This window comes from Lactuca sativa, chromosome 6 (genome assembly GCF_002870075.4).
Source record: "Lactuca sativa cultivar Salinas chromosome 6, Lsat_Salinas_v11, whole genome shotgun sequence".
NCBI lineage: Eukaryota > Viridiplantae > Streptophyta > Magnoliopsida > Asterales > Asteraceae > Lactuca > Lactuca sativa.
Window position 1 is genome coordinate 194,643,230 of NC_056628.2, and position 19,925 is coordinate 194,663,154.

Here is a 19,925-nt window from a genome sequence, read left to right on the forward strand (position 1 = left end):
CATCAAACTTTTGATTTTGTACTCATTTAGTCATTTAACTTTTGATTTGGTCACATTTAGTCACCCAACTTTTAGATATATGCTCATTTAGTCACATAACTTTTAAAATTGTGCTCATTTAGTCATTAAACTTTTAAAAAAAATTAAAAGTTTAGTGACTAAATGAACACAATTTTAAAAGTTCGGTGACTAAATATGACCAAAACAAAAGTTAAGTGACTAAATGAGCACAAAGCCAAAAGTTTGATGACCTTTTAAAACTTAAAAAGAGTTAAGTGACCAAATGAGCACAATACCAAAAGTTAAGTGACCAAAAATGACCTAAACCCTTGAAAATAATATGGCTAATCACAAAAACGGCTAAAAATAGGTAAGACATCTACTCTAACAAATGAAAGTTTTTTTTTTGCCACTTGTCACACTCTTATTCAATTTGCCACATGTAATTTTATGGTAATTTTAAATTAATTTTTATTCCACTTGTCATTTTATGGTTTTTCTATTTTATTAAATGTTAAATATTATTTAAATCTAATAATAAATGCATATCAATTTTATTAATGGACTTTTCTTTTAATTTTAAAATTACTACATTAAAATTTCATTAATTTCCTTTATTTGTTTATTTAAATTTAAAAGAGAAAAAAAAGCATTTTAATTTTTATAATTCAATATTTTTCTCATTTTTCTTATAAATTCAAACTTCTCAAATATTTTGAATTTTATATTAATTTTTTTAAATAAACCCATATGATACATGGGTCTCACACCTAGTATCATACTGTAACATATTTTCTTAATTTATCACAAAAATGGTCATGTGAGGGCCGAAATGGGTTAATTACATATTGGAAACTTTCACGTACAACATTGAATGGTAAGCCAACCGCATAAACCCAAATTAAATGTAAAGAATGACCTTCCATGTTTACAAGTTAAACCTGGTGCACAAAAAATAGTTACATAACGTTTGCCCCCTCTCAGCTACTTAACTATACATATCATATTACAAATTAAATGCATTAACTAGTCAACTATATATAACAAATTACAAATTAAATGCATTAACCGATGTCTAATTACAAATTAAACGCATTCCCTCCATGTATATAGCTGATTAACAGACATCAAACAAGTATCGAGAAGAAACAAGTAATAGAAAAGAAGAAATTTCATTATCTGTCTAACTAAGATAGTCACGTCTGAGTATAAAAGTCTCGATTAACAACAAAAGTAGGACTTAACGAGGGAGAGGGATGACTCAAAATTTCTTAAAGGAATAAGATGCTTACCTCATTGGTCCTTTTGATTTAGCTTCTCGTCACTTAATTTTATGGTGGGACTTGGGAGGTGATCACATCAATAAGAAAAGAGAAGGAAGTGTTGCCGACAAGGAGAAAAAGATTGTTGTTTTAGTCTGATGTCTTCCTACAAGGTCATAACGGAACATGAAAAATACTAGGCTAAGAATATTACAAATAGTGGGCCGGTCCATATCAAAGAATCTATTTTTTATAAATCAGTAAAATAAGCCCAACTAACACTTAAATGTCAAATAGCGGTAAGAAAAACGAGATATCGATTTTGAAATAACGACTTATCTCGAGAATAATCCCAGCTCTGGTATCTGTGAGCCCTATTTCAAACCGCTATTTTCGCTATGCCCGCGAAACGTTCTCACATCGAGATCTCGACGCTATTAGCTGTCCACAATAAATTATCTTATTTATAAGGAACATAAACTTAAATATGCTTTCATTATAATTTGTTTGATAATAATGAAAAGGAAAGTAATTTCTAAATCAAACATTGGGTTAATTTGGAGTATCCATGCTATTAATAACATAATTTGGTTGACAAATAGTAGAATTGAATTCCATCAAAATTCATCATCAAACCAAGTTCCTCATTCTATCCTTGCAAACTTTTATTAAATCACATCTAACACATCCACTTTTGCTTCTTCCCTGCTGCATTGTCATTCTACTGTAATCTTTATCATATTGCTGCTCACCTCCAACACATCTTTGATCTTTAACCTCATCGTTCTCTTCTGCTATATCGTCATTCTGTGTCGACCAAACACTTTTGACTGTAAGAGAAAGAAGGCTGATTCGGGTGTTTTTCCTCAATTTCAGTCTCCATAAAAGAAGGTAATTTGTAATTTCTTTCTTACGATTCAATTCATATTGGATGTGTTGATCAAAATGTGGGTTTTGGTGATTCATCGTGAGTTGTTATGATCGGATTTTGGTTTCGAGGGTTACGAATCAGAATCAACGACTAAACAAAATAAAATAGCAATCAAAAATCAAAATAGAAGAAAATGAATATAAAAAAAAAATTAAAATAAAGGAAATGAACACAACCTTCGAAGCAAAAACGGTCAGTCTCACAAGTCTAAACCACCATCTCTCTCTAAGAACTTACGGCGACGGAGAGGGGCGACCACCACCTCGTCGAGGGAAACACTCTCCGCTGTCGATTTTGACCACCGTCGCTCCCTAAATGACTTAACATTCGGTACTCACCGATCTACATCAGGTAAGAAAAGTGGTATTTAGTGTAAAACAGGTTAAAAGGGATTCTGATTTGTGATTGCTGATAAAATTGTTGTTTTCGACATTGAGATTTGCTATGATTTTTCCTTGAGAGATTTTTCCTTCCTCGATCTGAAGTCCGAATTGCACCGGAAGACATGTAATTGACGATAAAAATCATGACAGCTATCTTCTTGTTTTTCCATTCCACATAAGTTCATATTTTTCTTTACGTAGCCATGAGTCTCCATCTCACAGACATCTTCTCGACTCCTTCTAGAAATTCAGAATGAAATTAGGAGATTGATTGATAGACAATCCAGTCATTTGGTGGATCTTGTCACTGGATCTGTATCGTGTATTTGGCAAAGCTCCATAATCTTTATCGAACCTTATACCCATTTTCACACCTGCAAGTCTTCATTTTCAGCTGTAACTTGCTCTATTGACTGAATAAAATGGCGGAAGCAGCAACAAACGAACTGGTAAGAGTTCTACTCAATCTGTTCTAGCTTTTTCCCTGTGTGTGACATGTATATGTTGATGTTCTCAGCTTAAACCTGAAGGTGAAGCCACAGATGCTAGTAAATCTGTTTTTAATTTGGGAGCTGTTGTTGGTGATTTAACCATTGAAGAAGATGCAAGCAGGTGCATTTTCTTACCCTTGAATCTAAATATTGATTTTTCTGCAATTAAATCAATGGTTGGTTTATTTCAGCAATGATATATCATTGGAAGGGCTACAACAGGAGCTTGAAGAGTGCAAAGCCGATGAGGTACCTTTAGTCATATGGATTTCTGTCCAATTTCTTGGTTGATATTTGATAATTATCAAAATTATATTGTTTTCATGTACAATATCATTTTATTTTTTTGAACTTAGGTTGTTGCAAACATATTATCAAAAGGTGTGAAACTGAGGGAGTATACTAAGGGAGTTGAAAACAATTTACGCCAAGTTGAATTGGATTCTATTCAGGCAGGTGGCTGAGTTACATTTATTTTTTTGTTTTCTCAGTTTACTAATGTAATTTCCTATCTTTTTTTTTCAACAGGAGTATATAACAGAGAGTGATAATCTAGTGTCACTACATGATCAAATTCGTGATTGTGATGTCATTCTTTCACAAATGGAAACTCTGCTTGGTGGATTTCAGGTAGTTCATCACATTTTATGCTAAGCTCAAAGAAATTTTCATCAAACTTTTATATTATATTCTTTAAAGTATTTCAAATTTCTTGTTACAGGTTGAGATTGGTTCTATTAGTTCAGACATAAAGATTCTTCAGGAGAAATCATTGGATATGGGGCTGAAGCTGAAAAATCGCAAGGTAATCCCATTATTTATAATCTTCTGGAATACTTTTTTTTTTTTTTTTTGATTAAATATTTCCTTTTGGGATATTTTTACAGGTGGCAGAATCAAAGTTAGCAAAATTTGTTGAAGACATCATTGTGCCACCAAGGATGATAGAAATAATTGTTGATGGAGAGGTACTTTTTGTGAACAATACTCATTTCTTTTTTGGAGGGAAAGTAGTAAATTTAATATTACAAAATTCTTATAGGTCAATGAGGAATACTTGAGGACTCTTGAGATCTTGAGTAAGAAGCTGAAGTTTGTGGAAGTAGATTCCATGGTTAAAACTTCAAATGCTTTAAAAGATGTTCAACCAGAGTTAGAAAGATTGAGACAAAAAGCAATTTCAAAGGTAAAATACATATTCATCCATTTCCTCTTTTACATTCTTCACATGATCTCACTTTGTTTCCTGTAATTTTTTTTACAAATTTCTTTCCACTTTTTATAGGTATTTGAATTCATGATTCAGAAGCTTTATGCTTTGAGGAAACCTAAAACAAATATCCAGATTCTCCAGCAGAGCATCCTGTTGAAATATAAGTGAGTTCTCTCTTCTAACTTTTCACCATAATAGCAACATGATTATGTATTATTATTATTATTTATAAAATACATTTTTATTTCCTGCAATTTTTCCAAATGTAATATATATCCATGCAGATATGTAATTACATTTCTCAAGGAACATGGAAAGGAGATTTATAATGAAGTTCGTGTAGCATATACAGATACAATGAACAAGGTAGGCATAGTAATTAGTAAGGGTATATTTGGTATTTCTCTAAAACATTTTGTGTTTATAAAAAAATGGTGATAATGTGGCAGGTGTTAAGTGCTCATTTTCGTGCTTATATTCAAGCATTGGAGAAATTACAGCTGGATATAGCGGGTCCCACTGATTTGATAGGTGTAGACACCAGAAGCACGAGTCTTTTTTCAAGAGGAAGAGAGCCTTTGAAAAATCGGTCTGCTATTTTTGCTCTTGGAGATAGGATAAATATTCTCAAGGTATTTTTTTTTAATTTTTTTTTATTTCAAGTTATTGTTGTTTGTTTTCTTGCCAGCTGGCATTTAAGTTATGTTTGTTTATTACTGATATATATAGGAAATTGATGAGCCTTCATTAATTCCACATATTGCTGAAGCAAGCTCCAAAAAATATCCATATGAAGTCCTCTTCAGAAGCTTGCATAAACTGCTTATGGACACTGCTACTTCAGAGTACTGTACATTTGTTTTTTTACACACACACACACACACACTCTCTCTCTCTCTCTCTCACACACACACACACACACACGAAAATGCTTATTAACTTTTATGATGTACAGGTATGTTTTCTGTGGGGATTTTTTTGGAGAAGAATCTGTATTTTTAGATATATTTTCAGGTAGATGAATAATCTGCAGTAATTGTATATCAGTTATTTAAATATATTTAAAAAAAAATATATTTTTGGTTTTTTTTTTCAGGGCCATTTACTGTAATGGATGAGCATTTTGGGACAATTCTTCCAAATTGCTTTGATGCAATTGGTATAATGCTTATGATCCGAATCACACACCAACACCAGGTGAATCTTATAATTTTCTTTTTTTGAATAATTTATCTAGAAAATTTTAAATTTCCTTGTTATAAAGAATTATGTTTGTATATTCTTTTATACATCGAGTCATTTTTTCTTATTTTTTTTCAGCTCATAATGTCTAGGAGAAGGATTCCGTGTCTTGATTCTTATTTAGACAAGGTATGTACATTGTAGGGTGTTTTTCTGAACATTTTGTTGTTGGTTTAAATGCATGAAATAGCAATGTACTTTCATTTATTTATCTCTATTACATCATTTTAATTTCGGTTTTTTCTTGTTAAAAAAAAAAAAAAAATAGGTTAATATATCATTATGGCCACGTTTCAAGATGATATTTGACATGCACATCAACAGTCTGAGAAATGCAAATGTGAAAACATTATGGGAAGATGATGTGCATCCACATTATGTCATGAGGCGTTATGCTGAATTTACAGCTTCACTTATTCAACTTAATGTTGACTATGGTGATGGCCAGGTCAGCAGTCAAACAACTGATTATTATTATTATTATTATATTATTTTTTTTGAATACTTTGTAATTGATTTATAAATAATTATAGCTTGATCTGAATATGGAAAGACTCAAAATGGCTATCGATGACTTGCTTATTAAGCTTGCAAAAACCTTCACAAAGCCAAAACTACAGACTGTGTTTCTTATCAACAACTATGACATGACAATTGCAGTTTTGAAGGTATAATTAGATGCAATTTATTTTAATTATCACATGATTATTTATAAAAAAAAAATTATTATCGATGTATTTGATTTTGGTTTCCAGGAAGCGGGTCCCGAAGGTGGGAAAATTCAGCTCCATTTTGAAGAACTTTTGAAAAATAATACAGCTGTTTATGTCGTAAGTTGTTTGACTTTGACTTTAAGGGGGGTGAAGGGCATTTTCGTCTTTATGGTATAAGTATGGATGAAGTATTTTCCTATTTGTCTGTCACAGGAAGAGTTGCTGGTGGAACATTTTGGCAATCTCATCAAGTTTGTGAAAACCCGAGCATGTAAGTGTGTTTTTTGAGTGAAGGGTAAAATGGTCATTTTGATGGTTTTAAAAAATAAAAATAAAAATGGTTTGCAGCAGCTGAGGAGGGGAGTTCGGATAAAGCAGCAATCACGGTTGCAGAAGTGGAGCCGCTGGTGAAAGACTTTGGAAGCAGATGGAAAGCAGCAATTGAGTTGATGCATGGTGATGTCATCACTTCGTTCAGCAATTTTCTTTGTGGGATGGAAATATTAAGAGCAGCTTTAACACAGCTGTTACTGTATTATACAAGACTCTCTGATTGCATGAAGAGGATTGCGGGTGGGTCCGCTCTTAACAAAGATCTTGTTTCCATATCATCCATAATGTATGAAATCAGAAAGTACTCCAGGACATTCTAGAACATCATCGTTCCTTCATTGATTTCTAAACATTTTTAAGGATTCGGTTGCTTTTTTTTTTGGTCCATCTGTATGTGTATGTGATGCGAGAATTGAGATGAGGTTTTTTTTTGATAAAATAAGATTGTGGAGTTGTGTTTATTTTATTTTATGTTAGTTATAAATAGCTATTTTTGCATATTATATGAACATTACTTTTGAAGAAATATTGTAGGTTGCCTAGTAGAAGAGTGGTTAATGTTGACAAACTAGAAGAGCACATAATTTTGTATTTTTGGTATGAAAAATGGATCATGGAATTTAGGTTTTTTTTTGGCTTACCCTTAGGAATCATAAAATCAACACGATACATATTCACTGCTTCGATCCAATTCAGTCCATTTGATAACCAAACCAAAAGCATCCAATCCATTTGGATTCCACTTCAATCTTTGAATCAAACGTGCCTTAAGATAATCTTTTTCAAACCAACTCACTATTTTATTAAAAAAAAGTATAATCTTTCTTATCTATAAACAAACACATGCTTTTACTTAAAAATATATTTATTTGTAACGAATTATTATTATTTTTAGCATAAACATTTTAAACTTTCAAGGACCAATCACCTTCAAAATTCATCATAATAACTTGTAGTGGTATTTTTTTTTACCAATCATAAGAACCGTTGATGTAACTATCTATAAAAAAAATATATGAAAAATTAAATCCTATTTTTTGTTCCTATAAATCATTCTACCCATTTAAATGATAACATGTGTCACATTAGTATATTAAAATATTATTAAACTAGGTGTGAGACCCATGTATCACATGAGTTTAATTAAAAAAAATAAATATAAAATTTTAACAATTTGAAAAGTTTAAATTTATAAGAAAAATGAAAAAAAATTGAATTATTAAAATTAATGAGACTTTAATGTATTGAATACATTACATATATAAACTTTTTCTAATAAATACTTTACATATATATTACGTTACATTAAATGTGGATTTTTAATTTAATAAAATGAAAAATACAATAAAATAACAAGTGGAAAATAGAAAATTTAAAAATTCTAGAAAATGTCATGTGTCCAAATGAATGATAAGAGGACATGTGACAAAAAAACCTTTATTTATTATAGTAGATTTCATTAGATGAGCATTAAATGTTATATATATTACTATTTAATTGGGTAGGAGAATTTATATTAACAAAAAATATAAGGATATTTAATTTCTCAATATATATATATGAAAACTTATCAATATTAGTTACTCATGTATTTTAGTACATTTGTTAATGTTTTGATAAATATGGAATATAATTAATAACCAGATAAGTTTTATATAAAAATAATTATTAGACCATTGATGGTGGGAAGATTTGCTCGATCTCAAGTATATTCGAGTGTAATCACTGTATTTTTTTTTTCTTTTGATTTCTTTTGTCTTATTTTGTAAACTAAAACATCCATATATGGGTCAATAATAATTAATAAGTTTGTTATACATGATAAGGATCATCAAGGAGTTCGACGTGGCAAACACCGTCTATAATCTATATGATAATGATAAGGATAAAGTTTGCAAATTTAAGTATAAATTCTATATATCATACTTCAAATATGAAGGAGAATGTTTTCCTATTGATTTCCCAACAAAGTAGGCTACAAAACAGGAAGAACAGATAAGCTAATTTTACAAAAAGGATATATAAATGGATATACAAAATATTTACAAGTTACAACTTTATTTATCATATCTTTTTTTTTTTTCTTAAATTATCAATTTATACAACAGTATTCATTTTTTTTCAATTTATGCAACCGACACAAATTAGCAGTCACATTTCAATTAATTATCATATCTTTGGGTCTTAAAATAAAATATTGTTGCGTATCGGTATTCATATAGAAAACATTTTATAACATAATTATGAAAATGTGAAAAACGTTGTTATATAAATACGTATTTAACTTATCTTTTTATATAATTTGGGTTTTAAATCGTTTGTCCATTGGATAAGAAAAAAGTCAAAAATATGTAGAGGTCAAAGTCCAATCTCTCCCATCCTTCTTTATAGTTCTTCCTTCTCTCTCTTCATCTTTTTCTATATATATACATACACACCTTCACGCGAATACAATTCCGATCACCCTTCTTCATCAATCATCATTTTCACCATTTTCCAACACAGAATCAATCCATTATCAATCCTGACGACATGGCATCCATTGTGTGTTTCGGAGAGATGTTGATCGATTTCGTCCCAGATACCGCCGGCGTCTCCTTGGCTGAGTCTCAAGGATTCCTCAAAGCCCCCGGCGGCGCACCTGCAAACGTCGCCTGTGCCATCACCAAGCTCGGTGGCTCCTCCGCTTTCATCGGCAAGGTAATTACATTTCAGCCATTTCATCGATTTCACGTTCATCTCATCGGATCTGCCATCTGCGTGATTAAGATTAGATTGGGAATTTTTAACGTTTTATTCTCATGGATTTCTATTTACGTATGGAACACAGGTTGGGAAAGATGAGTTTGGATACATGTTAGCAGACATACTGAAGAAGAACGGAGTAAACGCGGACGGAGTTTTGTTCGATGAGCATGCGAGAACGGCTCTTGCATTCGTGACGCTAAAGAAGAATGGCGAAAGGGAATTTATGTTCTATCGGAACCCTAGCGCTGATATGCTGTTGAAAGAGTCTGAACTGAACATGGATTTGATTAAGAATGCGAAGATCTTCCATTACGGGTCAATCAGCCTCATTACGGAGCCCTGTAGGTCTGCTCACATGGCCGCCATGAAAACAGCCAAGCAAGCTGGGGTCCTCCTCTCTTACGACCCTAACGTCCGCCTTCCTCTTTGGCCTTCACCGGAGGCTGCCAGACATGGTATTATGAGTATCTGGAACGAAGCTGATTTCATCAAGGTATTAATTTCCACATACTTTAAACCTAAATAATTCACTATGACGACGGTGGACGGTGGTTGTACGTAGGTGAGCGACGACGAGGTGGCATTCTTGACACAGAAAGATGCCGATAGCGAAGAAGCAGTGAAGTCATTGTGGCGTGATCACTTCAAGCTTATGGTTGTTACAGATGGGGAGAAAGGATGCCGATATTATACCAAGGTATATATGTATATATGAATATGATGAATGGATTTAAATTTAAGACAAAATTGCAAAAATGGTCCCTGTGGTATGAATTTTTTTGGGTTTTTAGTCCAAACTCCGACTTTTTTGGTTTCGTGGTCCTTTTGAGCTAGTTTGGTTGCGGATTTGGTTCCTCGGTAAACTGAAATGACTTTAATACCCTTGGGTATTTATTTTCTATTTCTAAAATCATTTTTTAAAGTTTTAATAATTATTTATTTATTTTAATAATTAAAAAATGAAAGGGCTCTCTCTCTCTCTCTCTCTCTTCACAAAACAAGAAATTAAAAATCAAGAAGTATTCACCCCTTTTATCTTCCTCTTCAAGAAACAATCAAACCAAAAACTAAAAAGATGTCTAGAATCATATCCATCAACAACAAGCATCTGATTTCTTTTTTGAAAATAATCGTTCCTAGCATCATAAATCTGATTTCTCCCTTCTCAAACACTTGATTCATACAACATAGATTAACTCATACACTTCAAAATCATGTCATTGGGATGAACCCACCAGGAAAATCGATTCTGCATCAACAATTAAAACCAAATTTCTCAAACTCATAGTATGTGTGTGTGAGTGAGTTTGATGTGAAGACAATCAGGAAAAGATTCTGATTATCAAGCTTACCGGAACTTTGATCTTGATCTCGGTCTCCCTTACCCCCTTTCTCAGGCAAAGATTCTGATTATCGCCACCATCTTCATAAAAATACCGGAGAAGACGAACCAGATCTTCAGCTCCATCATCGTCATTGCTACCACCACCGGAGAAGAAAAAACCTTAAGCTCGTCACCGATACCAGATCTGCAAACGAGATACTCGGATCTGAAAACGAGGTCCTCAGATCTGAAAATCATCATCTCCTTGAGCTTGTCTTCGCTAAAAAAGAAGACCTACTAGGCGGCGAGGAGCTTGTGATCCGAGGAGGAGATCGGAGACCCACGCACTCGATCTGATTTTTTCTTCTTGAAGGTGTTCGTCTGAAAATCCTTCATCAGATTTGATTTCGTGTGTGTGGAGAAGAAGGAGATGGTGGAGGTTAACAGAAAAATCAATTTACAGAAAAAGGAAGTGAAGGACACGGTGATAGTGGCGGACGGTAGTTGAAGTGTGTATGTGTTCTTGAGTGTGTTCATGAATATGAATATGTGTTCTTGAGTTTGTATTTGGAGAGAGAGAGAGAGAGAGAGAGAGAGAGAGAGAGAGAGAGAGAGAGAGAGAGAGAGAGAGAGAGAGAGAGAGAGAGAGAGAGAGAGAGAGAGAGAGAGAGAGAGAGAGAGAGAGAGAGAGAGAGAGAGAGGTGGGACCTTTTTTATTTTTTTTAATTGTTAAAATAAATAAATAAATATTAAATTTAAGAATAATGAAGAAAAATGAAAAATAAATACCCCAAGGGTATTATAGTCATTTCAATTTTCGGAGAGACCATTTTCACATACAAACCACTCCAAAAGGACTACGAAACCAAAAAAGTTACTGTTCGGACTAAAACTCCAAAAATTTGCATACCACAGGGACCATTTTTGCAATTTTGTCTAAATTTAATTAATCATTTGAATTCTTATTGGTTGATTGTTTGTAGAATTTGAAGGGAAAAGTTGGTGGATTCTCTGTGAAAGCAGTAGACACAACAGGTGCAGGAGACTCATTTGTGGGCTCCATCTTGTGTTCCATTGCCAAGGACAATTCCATTTTTACGGTAAAACTTTTAAATTCATTTCATTTTTACTTAGACTATTTATATTTAAATTATTAATATAATCAAATGTGTTATTGTCAACGTAATGGTTCGATTTTTTTATTAACATAATAATTTGTAAACACGTGGAGGATAATTTAAATTACCATTTTTTAAATCAAATTTGATTGATAATAGAAGAAAATTTTATTGGTTTAATCACAGTTTTGAATAAAATACAATAAGTAACATGTGAAAGTGGATTGTATTTGGTAGGAGGAAGGGAAGCTGCAGGAGGCACTGAAACTAGCAAACGCTTGTGGAGCAATATGTACAACTAAGAAAGGAGCCATTCCCGCACTTCCATCAATATCCGATGCACAAGCACTCATGTCTAAGTAATTAGTAAACAACATATCATATGGTTCCAAATTGTATCTCCTTTTTTTTCTAGTCGTTTTATGTTTTGAAAAACTTCTCTTTCGTGTCTGTCTATTAGTAGGGAGTGTTTTGAATTAGATCTTTTCATAATCAATAACAATGTTTTGCTGCGTAACGTATGAGAGATTGATTTTTCAGTTTGTTAGCAATCTTGTGATGGTGAAACTAGTTTGGAAATGGTGTTATAATTTTTGCCCCAACGATTCTATACATTCTCATGTACATGTTTAAAATACATACGCAAACCACAAACCATATATGGTTCTATAAAATCATTTCGTTAATCACAAATTTATCATTGGTAATTATTACAAGGCTATCTTTGAATCATATTTTATCTATACTAATTGAAGATACATCCATCCAAGAGTGCCTTATTTTTTATTTTTTTATTTTTTTGCATCTCTATAAATTTAGAAAATAATATAACAGAGATGACCGGTATAACCTTTACCCCAAGTACATTGAACCCCGTTCTTGTATTTTAAAATGTTGATACCAAAATAAATTCCACCCCTGAATTTTGTATAAGTTTTTTTATAGACTCGATAATGTAGTGATAAATCGAAATTTTTTGTCCTCCAAAAAGACAGGACATGGACTTGATTTTGACATTTCGTCTACGTAAAAAACATGAAAGTCTTCTGTCATTACTATAAAAAAAATAACTCTAAAATCATAATAATCATAAACTTAATCAATTTTTATGTGAATCTGATGATCAAATTAGAAAAAATTAAGCAAATTACTGATGAAGCCTAAAAAATAAATTAGTCACTGTAAAACAAATGGATGGTAACCTATCGAAGTGAGTTTGTATCATAACATATTTGCACGACCTAACAAAAACCCAAGGAAGAAACCAAAAAAAAAAAAAAGTTTCTTTGATGTTTCATATTCTCCATAAAAAAAATCCTAAATTAAGTTGCTGAAACCTTGAAGAAATAGTCTTGTCTGTGACTGTACTGTAGGCACTCTTTTCAGCAGCCAAAATTATAGTTGAACTTTGATCCAATCAAGCAAAGCAAAACAACCAAAACTGTACATTGAGACCCTGACTCATCCAAATATGTTGTTGTTATATTTACAGTTTGATGACTCATCCATCCATCCATCCATCAGCCACTGCCGCCAGCAACCTCCGCCGCACGCTGCCTCATCATCTCCATAACCGCCGCCCTCCTCCTACTGTCGGCCTGTTGATTCAGCCTTCTCAAATGTTCCCTCAAGTCTCTGTACATCAACATCAATCATTCATCATGATAAATTCAAGTTAAGCATTCATAGTCTTGTTTTTATGGTATGGTTTTAAAAGCACATGACATGACATAATATACCTGCAACGGGGGACATTGCATGGAGTGTCTTTACAAGCTCTTGCATGAAGCTGAAGAAGATGCCACATTTTCTTGCAAAGAAGACAACCACCAGAAGCACGTACTTTGCAATGCATTCCATGTCTGAAAAGCCCCTTCACCTTCCTACAATTTGGATACTGACATAACTGTGCCCGACATTGAGCCGCATGCACCAAAAGATCAAGCATTTTCCGAAGCTACAACCAACAAATCATTTCTACTTTCATTCTTCTCTTCTTTTATAATTATATTTATATAATAAATATGTATTATAAATTACCTGGACAACTCGAAGTTGTCGGGCTTCTTTATTTTGTGCATCACGTTCAGCAATGGAAGGATGATGTGTCAACTTATGAGGATGATCGATTCCTCTATCTTTTCTATAACACGCGTTACACAAATCATAATCCGGGCAGATCTCACACCTCCAGCCCTGCCCGGTTTCTATATCCAACCGACATGCAACACATGTGATCACAAACGCAGGCGCTGTTGGATTGTGGAGATGATACAATGCCATCATTGAAGAATGTTTAGCACGTCTTAACGTGTCATATTGATAATGGTTTCCTTGGCATAGACTCAGAAACGCTTGTCTCGTATCAAAAAATTCACTCTCAAGAATCTCATCTTTATCCTTCGTATCCGTAGCCACATCGTTAATCTCAACCTGTGTATTATATATAAATCACCCAAATTTTTTGTAAAACATTACAAGTTTTATTTTAGGGCTTTAAAAAAAAAAAAAAAAAACTTACGGGATAAAGTGGATGTTTGACCCTTTGGTTAATAGGATGTTTTTCTCTCTCCTCAATATTTTGTTCAATCTCATAACAACTGTAACAAACAAACCCCGTTTGTTATACAGAACAGAACAGGTTGTACTGTAGAATATTAGATTATTATTACCTGTTGCAAAGCTGGAAATTTTTGCAATTGTTGCAAACCCAACGTGTTCCAGAGACCATAAGGAGACAGCAATGAGTGCATGCATGCTGTAAGTGAACCATTATGAAATCTTCCTTCATTGGGGATATGGTTTCACCAAGCTGTAAAAAAGTTAAGTTAAATCACAAATCATGTTTAAGAAAATAACAGGAATAGCAACATGGAGGATTAAATTATTACCCTATGCATGAGAAGGAGATCTTTTGAAGCGTTTCCAGAAAGATCCATTTGACCCGAAGCTTTCAAAGCTCTTTTTGTTATGGTTCTTTTCATTGCACCTTTTTTATTTAATTTCCTTCCTTCTTCTTCTTGTCTAAGCTGGTAAATAATATCTTCAGCAGCTCCAGGCCAATAATCACCATCAAAATAAGGCAAACGAGCTGCAGTAACTTTAGCTTTACATTCACCAGAAGACACAAAAAAATGATCATATAAATTCGTAAGATCCACCACAATATTCTCCTTTGTAGCCTTTCTCAACATCGACAAATACCTAAAAACAATTCATGTCAATAAAAATATAAGATTAATTCAAGTCATGAATTATGATAATACATTTTACTTACCATTCCCTTAGTTTATCGGATTTTGGTGTTTTTTGGATTTCTGGATGACAATATAAGATATAATCTTCACCCTTTAATGGAGGACATGCCCAGATGTAGCAACTTGTGAAACCACGTAATTTGCAGTATTCTAAATAACCGATTAAAATTTCATGATATACAAATGTACGTAAGGCTTCCCCTGTTACTGTTCTTATTTCGGGTCTAAAGTATTTGACTGAATCCAAATAAGACAGATAAACACGTCGATGATTTGGTTGTTCACATTCTGCTCCAAATTCTTGTACATACATCCCAAATAAACACACTTCTACCCCTTCGATTTTTTGAAATAATAAAACCACCTACAACAACAACATTTAGTAATCGAGTAATTGCTCAACTTAAATAATATGTATAGGTATAGCAAATACCTTAGATTTATATGCAAATTCCGAGGGGTAATTTTCCTCTTGAAAGATCTCAAGAAACCTCGGTTTCACTTCCAGTTTTTTGTCGACAGATGAAACAACTCTCACAACAAGTGATTCTGCTCCAGGAACCTAATAATACAAAATTCATACGATTAATTATTTATTAAAAAAAGAAAAAACATATAATCACAATCAGCTACCTACCTCATCATAACTTTTCCCATGAAACCTAGCCCTATCTAGTCTTTCCTGCTTCAATCTCTTAAACAATCTGTTCTCAATATGATCACTAAGAATAGTTCTTGGCAAATCTTTTGCTCCAAGAAGTGCACTTTGAGGTAGTGGGACCCGCTCCCCATTCTCAACCTCTTCCATATAACAATTTGGACACGTGTATTCCGCTTGTCCCCCATCGTTTCTTCTTCCATTAAATAAAGCACATATTTGATGCTGCCACGCTTCACATTTGTCACATTGAACCCACTGTAACATAGCATCATGTAAATTTTTATACCCATTATTTAAATTTTTTATAATTCAATAAAAAAATATATATAGTGTAGCATACCGGTTCTTCAGTCTCCTCATCATTCTTCTTTTTTTCTAATCTTGCTTTCAAGATATTAGTTCCATCAACAGTTACAGTGTCCCCACGTGCTTCATTATAACAGGGTATACAAAAATAGTGACGTGTATCACCACTTCCAATTGTGTAAAACATCGCGTTTCTTTTTATGCGGGCCCCACATGGTGAACAATATATAGGAGGTGGTTCAAAATTTAGCTTTTCAACCGCACATAACTGACATGAATTTTCATTCATCGATAGCTCCATTGCTTGATTCTTTTCTACCTTTGCTTTACTCTGTTATACAAAAACAACAAATAACAGATATTAAAAAAATAAATAAATAAATAAGTTGCAGGAATTACTTTATATTTTTTTTACCCATAATTTGATTGATATAGAAAGCTGACCTGGCCAACCCACTGCCTGAGACCGGTTATATGCTCCCGAACCTGCTCTGGTGTAAACAATTCTGTCATCGATACCCCTTTTATTTTTGGCTTCCCGGATTTTGTTCCAGGGGTGATTTCGTCATTTTCTTGTTTGGCCGGGCCCGCATCATTTAACATGACTGAAGGAACATCAGTACCGATCTTAAGACTTTCTTGAACAGAAGTTACAGGAACTTCCATTTTCACCACGGTAACCTCTTGAGGTGGGACCCGCTTTACATCCTGTAAAACTTCAGATGTACTGGTAGCGATGGGAGTGGGAGTGGGAGTGGGAGTGGGAGTGGAAGTGGGACCCGATGATGTTATCGGGTTTTCGGCCTGTCCAGCTGGCGACTGACATGGCTGTTGCTCAATCTTCATTCGTTTCATGGACGGATGTAAATCTTCTGAAGTTTGAACAACAGATGCATTCATGTTTTTACTATTTTGCCCCTGTACGCCCTTCCGTACAAAGAGCTTCACAGGGACACAAACGGGACATGTTTGATCCCTACACTTTCTATGATGATGGAGTAACTTTTTTGTCCTATGACAACGAGGATATGGACATTGATTTACATCCATACATGTTGGAATATGATTCAGCAGCTTTTGAGCAGTGATGCAATTCGATTCCGGGCAGCTTCCGGGCGGATGAGGGCATTTTCGGGCATGCATCAAGAACAACAACCACCTTTTTTGATTCTTGAATTGTACTTCACGGTCTAAATTACCAGATCTAGATACAGGTGTAGTATCTGGAGGGTCTATTGGTCTTTTCACCTCATTTGACAAGACACCTTGAGATCTTGACTGCCATTGACCTGCCTCTTGTTGACCTCCAAAGTTAGGCTGTTGTTGCTGCCCGGAAGTTTCGGGCAGTGGTAAACGCGTATCTTGAGAGATAGATGACTGGAACTGTTCATAGACTTGTGGTGGCTGTACAGATTCCATTCCAGGCTCAGACTTTATTCGATTTCCCATATCGGAGATTACTTGATTCTGATTCTGCCCGTATTGGAATCGCTGATTCTGTTGTTTTTGTTGTCTTTGAGGTTGAATAACTTGTTGCTGAAAGTGAAGAGGCTGTTGTGAATGCATGGTGTTCCTGAAGTCCATCTCTTCAGATTGATTCATGTTTGCAGGCTGATGATCAGTTGACTGGTTGACCACCAAGGACGAATTTGTCCTTTGTAACGCCGATAAATTTACCGTGTTCGTGTTCGTGTTCATGTTCATCATTGATGAAGCTGACGTGGCGGGGGCATAAAAATTACCTGATCCATCATTCACCATCTGTCCTTGATGTTGATCATAGTATTGAGGAACCGGAACGGGTTTAGCGGCGTTTCCGTAATCTGTCAAAAACCCTTCGGATGTTCCCAAACTGTTGACCATCTGTTGACTTTTACCCATCATCCCTAGATTGTTACTGTTTAATGACCCGTTTTGAAACCCGTAGGTTTTTTGATTCAATGTAGACCTGATTCCCCCTCCCATATGACTCCCTAAACTATGCAAGATCCGACTGTTTTGACCACCAACTTGTTGCTTTTGCTGCTGTGGTTGACTCACCATTGTTGAGTCAACATTTGAAAGCATAGAAACATTATTTGTGGTGTTATTATTAGTATTATTAAATCCAGGAGTAGGCATCATTTGGCTGTTCATGGAAAAGCTTCCTGGATTTACAGCTGATGATGACACCATGACATCAGCAGATGATGGAATCATATTCCCACTTTGAGGGACACCAGGAGTTGGAATCATTGTTCCCATTCCAGAAGCATTATTTTGTTGCTGAAATCGTTGTGTGGGGCGTCTTATCAGGTTATGTAAACGAGTCTCCAGTGTATCTAAACTCATATATTCCTCCTAAAACAACAACATATATATATACATATAAATTATAAAGTCTGTATGTATATCATAAATGATATGTTAAAAGAAGAAGAAAAAAGAAAACCTTTGTTGTAGCAGTTTTGAATAAGCCTTCCTCCAATCGTCTAACAATATCAAGAACATTCTTTGGAGCTATCTCCCGAGTTTGTTGCCTTTGCATTAGGAACTCATAGCTAGAGATAAAAAAAAAAGATTAATGTTTTTCATCAGGATTAATTTATAAATAAACAATGTTGAAAAAGAAGAGCTTACATTCTATCTTGTATGAATCTTCGAGCTTTATCAAAACCAGGCTCCATGATTAGTGAAGCATGGGAACCTTCAGAGTTCTGCATCATATTCTGTTGGTGTTGTATTGGAGGCAATGAAGTTCCAGTTTGATTGGAAACTTGCCTTGAGAATTGTCCTGCCATTTGAGTCTGTAAATTCATTTTTATCCTGTCCCCTTTTTGCTAAAATATGTTTCATAACAAAATGCGACAACTCCAGAGTTTGGAGAAGTGAGGCCTGATCATATACCCCTCAATCTGTCTCAAGATTCAGCTTCAATTTTCCCTAGTAAAACCAGAACATATCACATTGTGTCAGAATTGTAAGAACGACCCTATCAATTTGGCAATAGTAAGTCTAATATCGATGATAAAAATGAGTTCTTTTGGGGGATCTATCAATAAGTTGTAATCAGTCAACATTTTGGATTCACATTTGATTCTGCAAGATATGAAACCCTACCCACCTATTTCCACCCAGGCACCCACATCAAATCCATAAGGCTAATAGAAAAACATAATTTGCAATTCAATTGCCAAGAAAACGTAAAAGAATTAATACATTAAAACCGCAATTTCGATTCCCATTTACGAGAAATTTCAAATTTTCAAGCCCCAAAACCCCAAACTCGATGTGTATCGACATCGACTGTCTTTTTCCTTAAAATTGAATAATTCAAAAGCTAAAGAAGCTACGGCAATCATCCATGACATAACAACATGGATTAAAGCATCGTTCTTTGCAACAATCAATTCCGATTGTTGCAAAACCGCAATTAAATCAAGAACCCTAAATTGATTAAAATTAAGCAATGATTAAACGAAGGCTAACGATAGATCGCAGTGCACATACCTTGATTTGGTCAGGATTTGTGCACCACGTCGATAAGCAAGAAGAGACGTATTTCGACCCGACGCGACTTAAGAAGTGAGAGAGAAAAAGGGTTGAATTTTGTACGGCATAGTAATAAAAATACCTTTGTGTGTGTATATTTACACAAAATATATCAACGGATTTAAATGAAAATTAAGTTTATTTCCTTTCTGTTCTACTAAGATAGTGTTTGATATACAACATTAAACTAGATCACTATTCTATATAATATATATAGTAAGACTATAGTTCAAACAAAGTGAGTTTTCCGAAAGCATTTGGTAAAGCTAAGACAGAACAAAACATGACATCAAATTTAACAAAATTTGGGGAACTAATCTCACGCCATAATATGACATCAAAATTGCCACATGCCTGCAATTTGGATATTTTTTGGTCAACGACGATAGGATTACAATTGTTTAGGATGAAA

The 19,925-nt window shown here is 34.0% G+C and overlaps 3 protein-coding genes and 1 long non-coding RNA gene across 7 annotated transcripts; 2 read left to right on the forward strand and 2 right to left on the reverse strand.

The window, feature by feature from the left end:
* The first annotated feature begins 1,892 nt into the window (after window positions 1-1,892).
* Window positions 1,893-7,029, forward strand: LOC111908819 (vacuolar protein sorting-associated protein 52 A). Of its 3 annotated transcripts, none has more exons than XM_023904618.3 (21): window positions 1,893-2,153; window positions 2,971-3,025; window positions 3,094-3,188; window positions 3,259-3,316; window positions 3,424-3,519; window positions 3,596-3,697; window positions 3,789-3,872; window positions 3,955-4,035; window positions 4,110-4,253; window positions 4,353-4,444; window positions 4,565-4,646; window positions 4,730-4,912; window positions 5,010-5,125; window positions 5,236-5,294; window positions 5,377-5,477; window positions 5,601-5,651; window positions 5,791-5,970; window positions 6,056-6,190; window positions 6,278-6,352; window positions 6,449-6,506; window positions 6,584-7,029. In XM_023904618.3, exons 2-21 carry the CDS (start codon window positions 2,999-3,001, stop codon window positions 6,886-6,888), a joined length of 2,124 nt encoding a protein of 707 aa, XP_023760386.1. In that variant the 5' UTR covers window positions 1,893-2,153; window positions 2,971-2,998; the 3' UTR covers window positions 6,889-7,029. The 3 variants fall into 3 exon arrangements, with proteins under 3 accessions (XP_023760386.1, XP_023760388.1, XP_023760387.1); XM_023904620.3 differs by lacking the exon at window positions 1,893-2,153 and adding an exon at window positions 2,225-2,544 and having other exon boundaries at window positions 6,587-7,029; XM_023904619.3 differs by lacking the exon at window positions 1,893-2,153 and adding an exon at window positions 2,228-2,544.
* A 1,928-nt stretch (window positions 7,030-8,957) lies between these two features.
* On the forward strand, window positions 8,958-12,275 carry LOC111908821 (fructokinase-2). Of its 2 annotated transcripts, XM_023904621.3 has the most exons (5): window positions 8,983-9,268; window positions 9,399-9,809; window positions 9,879-10,013; window positions 11,624-11,740; window positions 11,996-12,275. In XM_023904621.3, the coding sequence occupies exons 1-5, from the start codon at window positions 9,101-9,103 to the stop codon at window positions 12,119-12,121; spliced, it is 957 nt and encodes a 318-aa protein (XP_023760389.1). In that variant the 5' UTR covers window positions 8,983-9,100; the 3' UTR covers window positions 12,122-12,275. The 2 variants fall into 2 exon arrangements, with proteins under 2 accessions (XP_052620774.1, XP_023760389.1); XM_052764814.1 differs by lacking the exons at window positions 11,624-11,740; window positions 11,996-12,275 and adding an exon at window positions 10,714-11,340 and having other exon boundaries at window positions 8,958-9,268.
* On the reverse strand, window positions 9,061-10,808 carry LOC128126741 (uncharacterized). Its single transcript, XR_008224911.1, has 2 exons — window positions 10,669-10,808; window positions 9,061-10,565 (listed from the first exon to the last, which is right to left on the reverse strand). It is a non-coding gene; the product is annotated as an uncharacterized LOC128126741 (long non-coding RNA).
* A 611-nt stretch (window positions 12,276-12,886) lies between the features above and the next one.
* Window positions 12,887-19,625, reverse strand: LOC111908822 (histone acetyltransferase HAC1). Its single transcript, XM_023904622.2, has 14 exons — window positions 19,472-19,625; window positions 18,602-18,904; window positions 18,414-18,522; window positions 16,427-18,322; window positions 16,017-16,313; window positions 15,653-15,931; window positions 15,449-15,577; window positions 15,036-15,379; window positions 14,650-14,962; window positions 14,431-14,570; window positions 14,280-14,358; window positions 13,799-14,191; window positions 13,498-13,715; window positions 12,887-13,393 (listed from the first exon to the last, which is right to left on the reverse strand). Exons 2-14 carry the CDS (start codon window positions 18,778-18,780, stop codon window positions 13,279-13,281), a joined length of 4,491 nt encoding a protein of 1,496 aa, XP_023760390.1. The 5' UTR covers window positions 18,781-18,904; window positions 19,472-19,625; the 3' UTR covers window positions 12,887-13,278.
* Window positions 19,626-19,925: the final 300 nt, after the last annotated feature.

Excerpts from the sequence above, each read along its gene's own strand:
- LOC111908819 (XM_023904618.3), top strand. The coding sequence starts at position 2,999 with ATGGCGGAAGCAGCAACAAACGAACTG. Across the intron at positions 3,873-3,954 it reads TGAAGCTGAAAAATCGCAAG|GTGGCAGAATCAAAGTTAGC; the intron begins GTAATCCCATTA and ends ATATTTTTACAG. Across the intron at positions 5,478-5,600 it reads GAATCACACACCAACACCAG|CTCATAATGTCTAGGAGAAG; the intron begins GTGAATCTTATA and ends ATTTTTTTTCAG.
- LOC111908821 (XM_023904621.3), top strand. The coding sequence starts at position 9,101 with ATGGCATCCATTGTGTGTTTCGGAGAGATGTTGATCGATTTCGTCCCA. Across the intron at positions 9,810-9,878 it reads ACGAAGCTGATTTCATCAAG|GTGAGCGACGACGAGGTGGC; the intron begins GTATTAATTTCC and ends GGTTGTACGTAG. Across the intron at positions 11,741-11,995 it reads AGGACAATTCCATTTTTACG|GAGGAAGGGAAGCTGCAGGA; the intron begins GTAAAACTTTTA and ends TGTATTTGGTAG.
- LOC111908822 (XM_023904622.2), bottom strand. The coding sequence starts at position 18,780 with ATGAATTTACAGACTCAAATGGCAGGACAATTCTCAAGGCAAGTTTCC. Across the intron at positions 18,323-18,413 it reads TCAAAACTGCTACAACAAAG|GAGGAATATATGAGTTTAGA; the intron begins GTTTTCTTTTTT and ends TTGTTGTTTTAG. Across the intron at positions 15,578-15,652 it reads ATGGGAAAAGTTATGATGAG|GTTCCTGGAGCAGAATCACT; the intron begins GTAGGTAGCTGA and ends TTGTATTATTAG.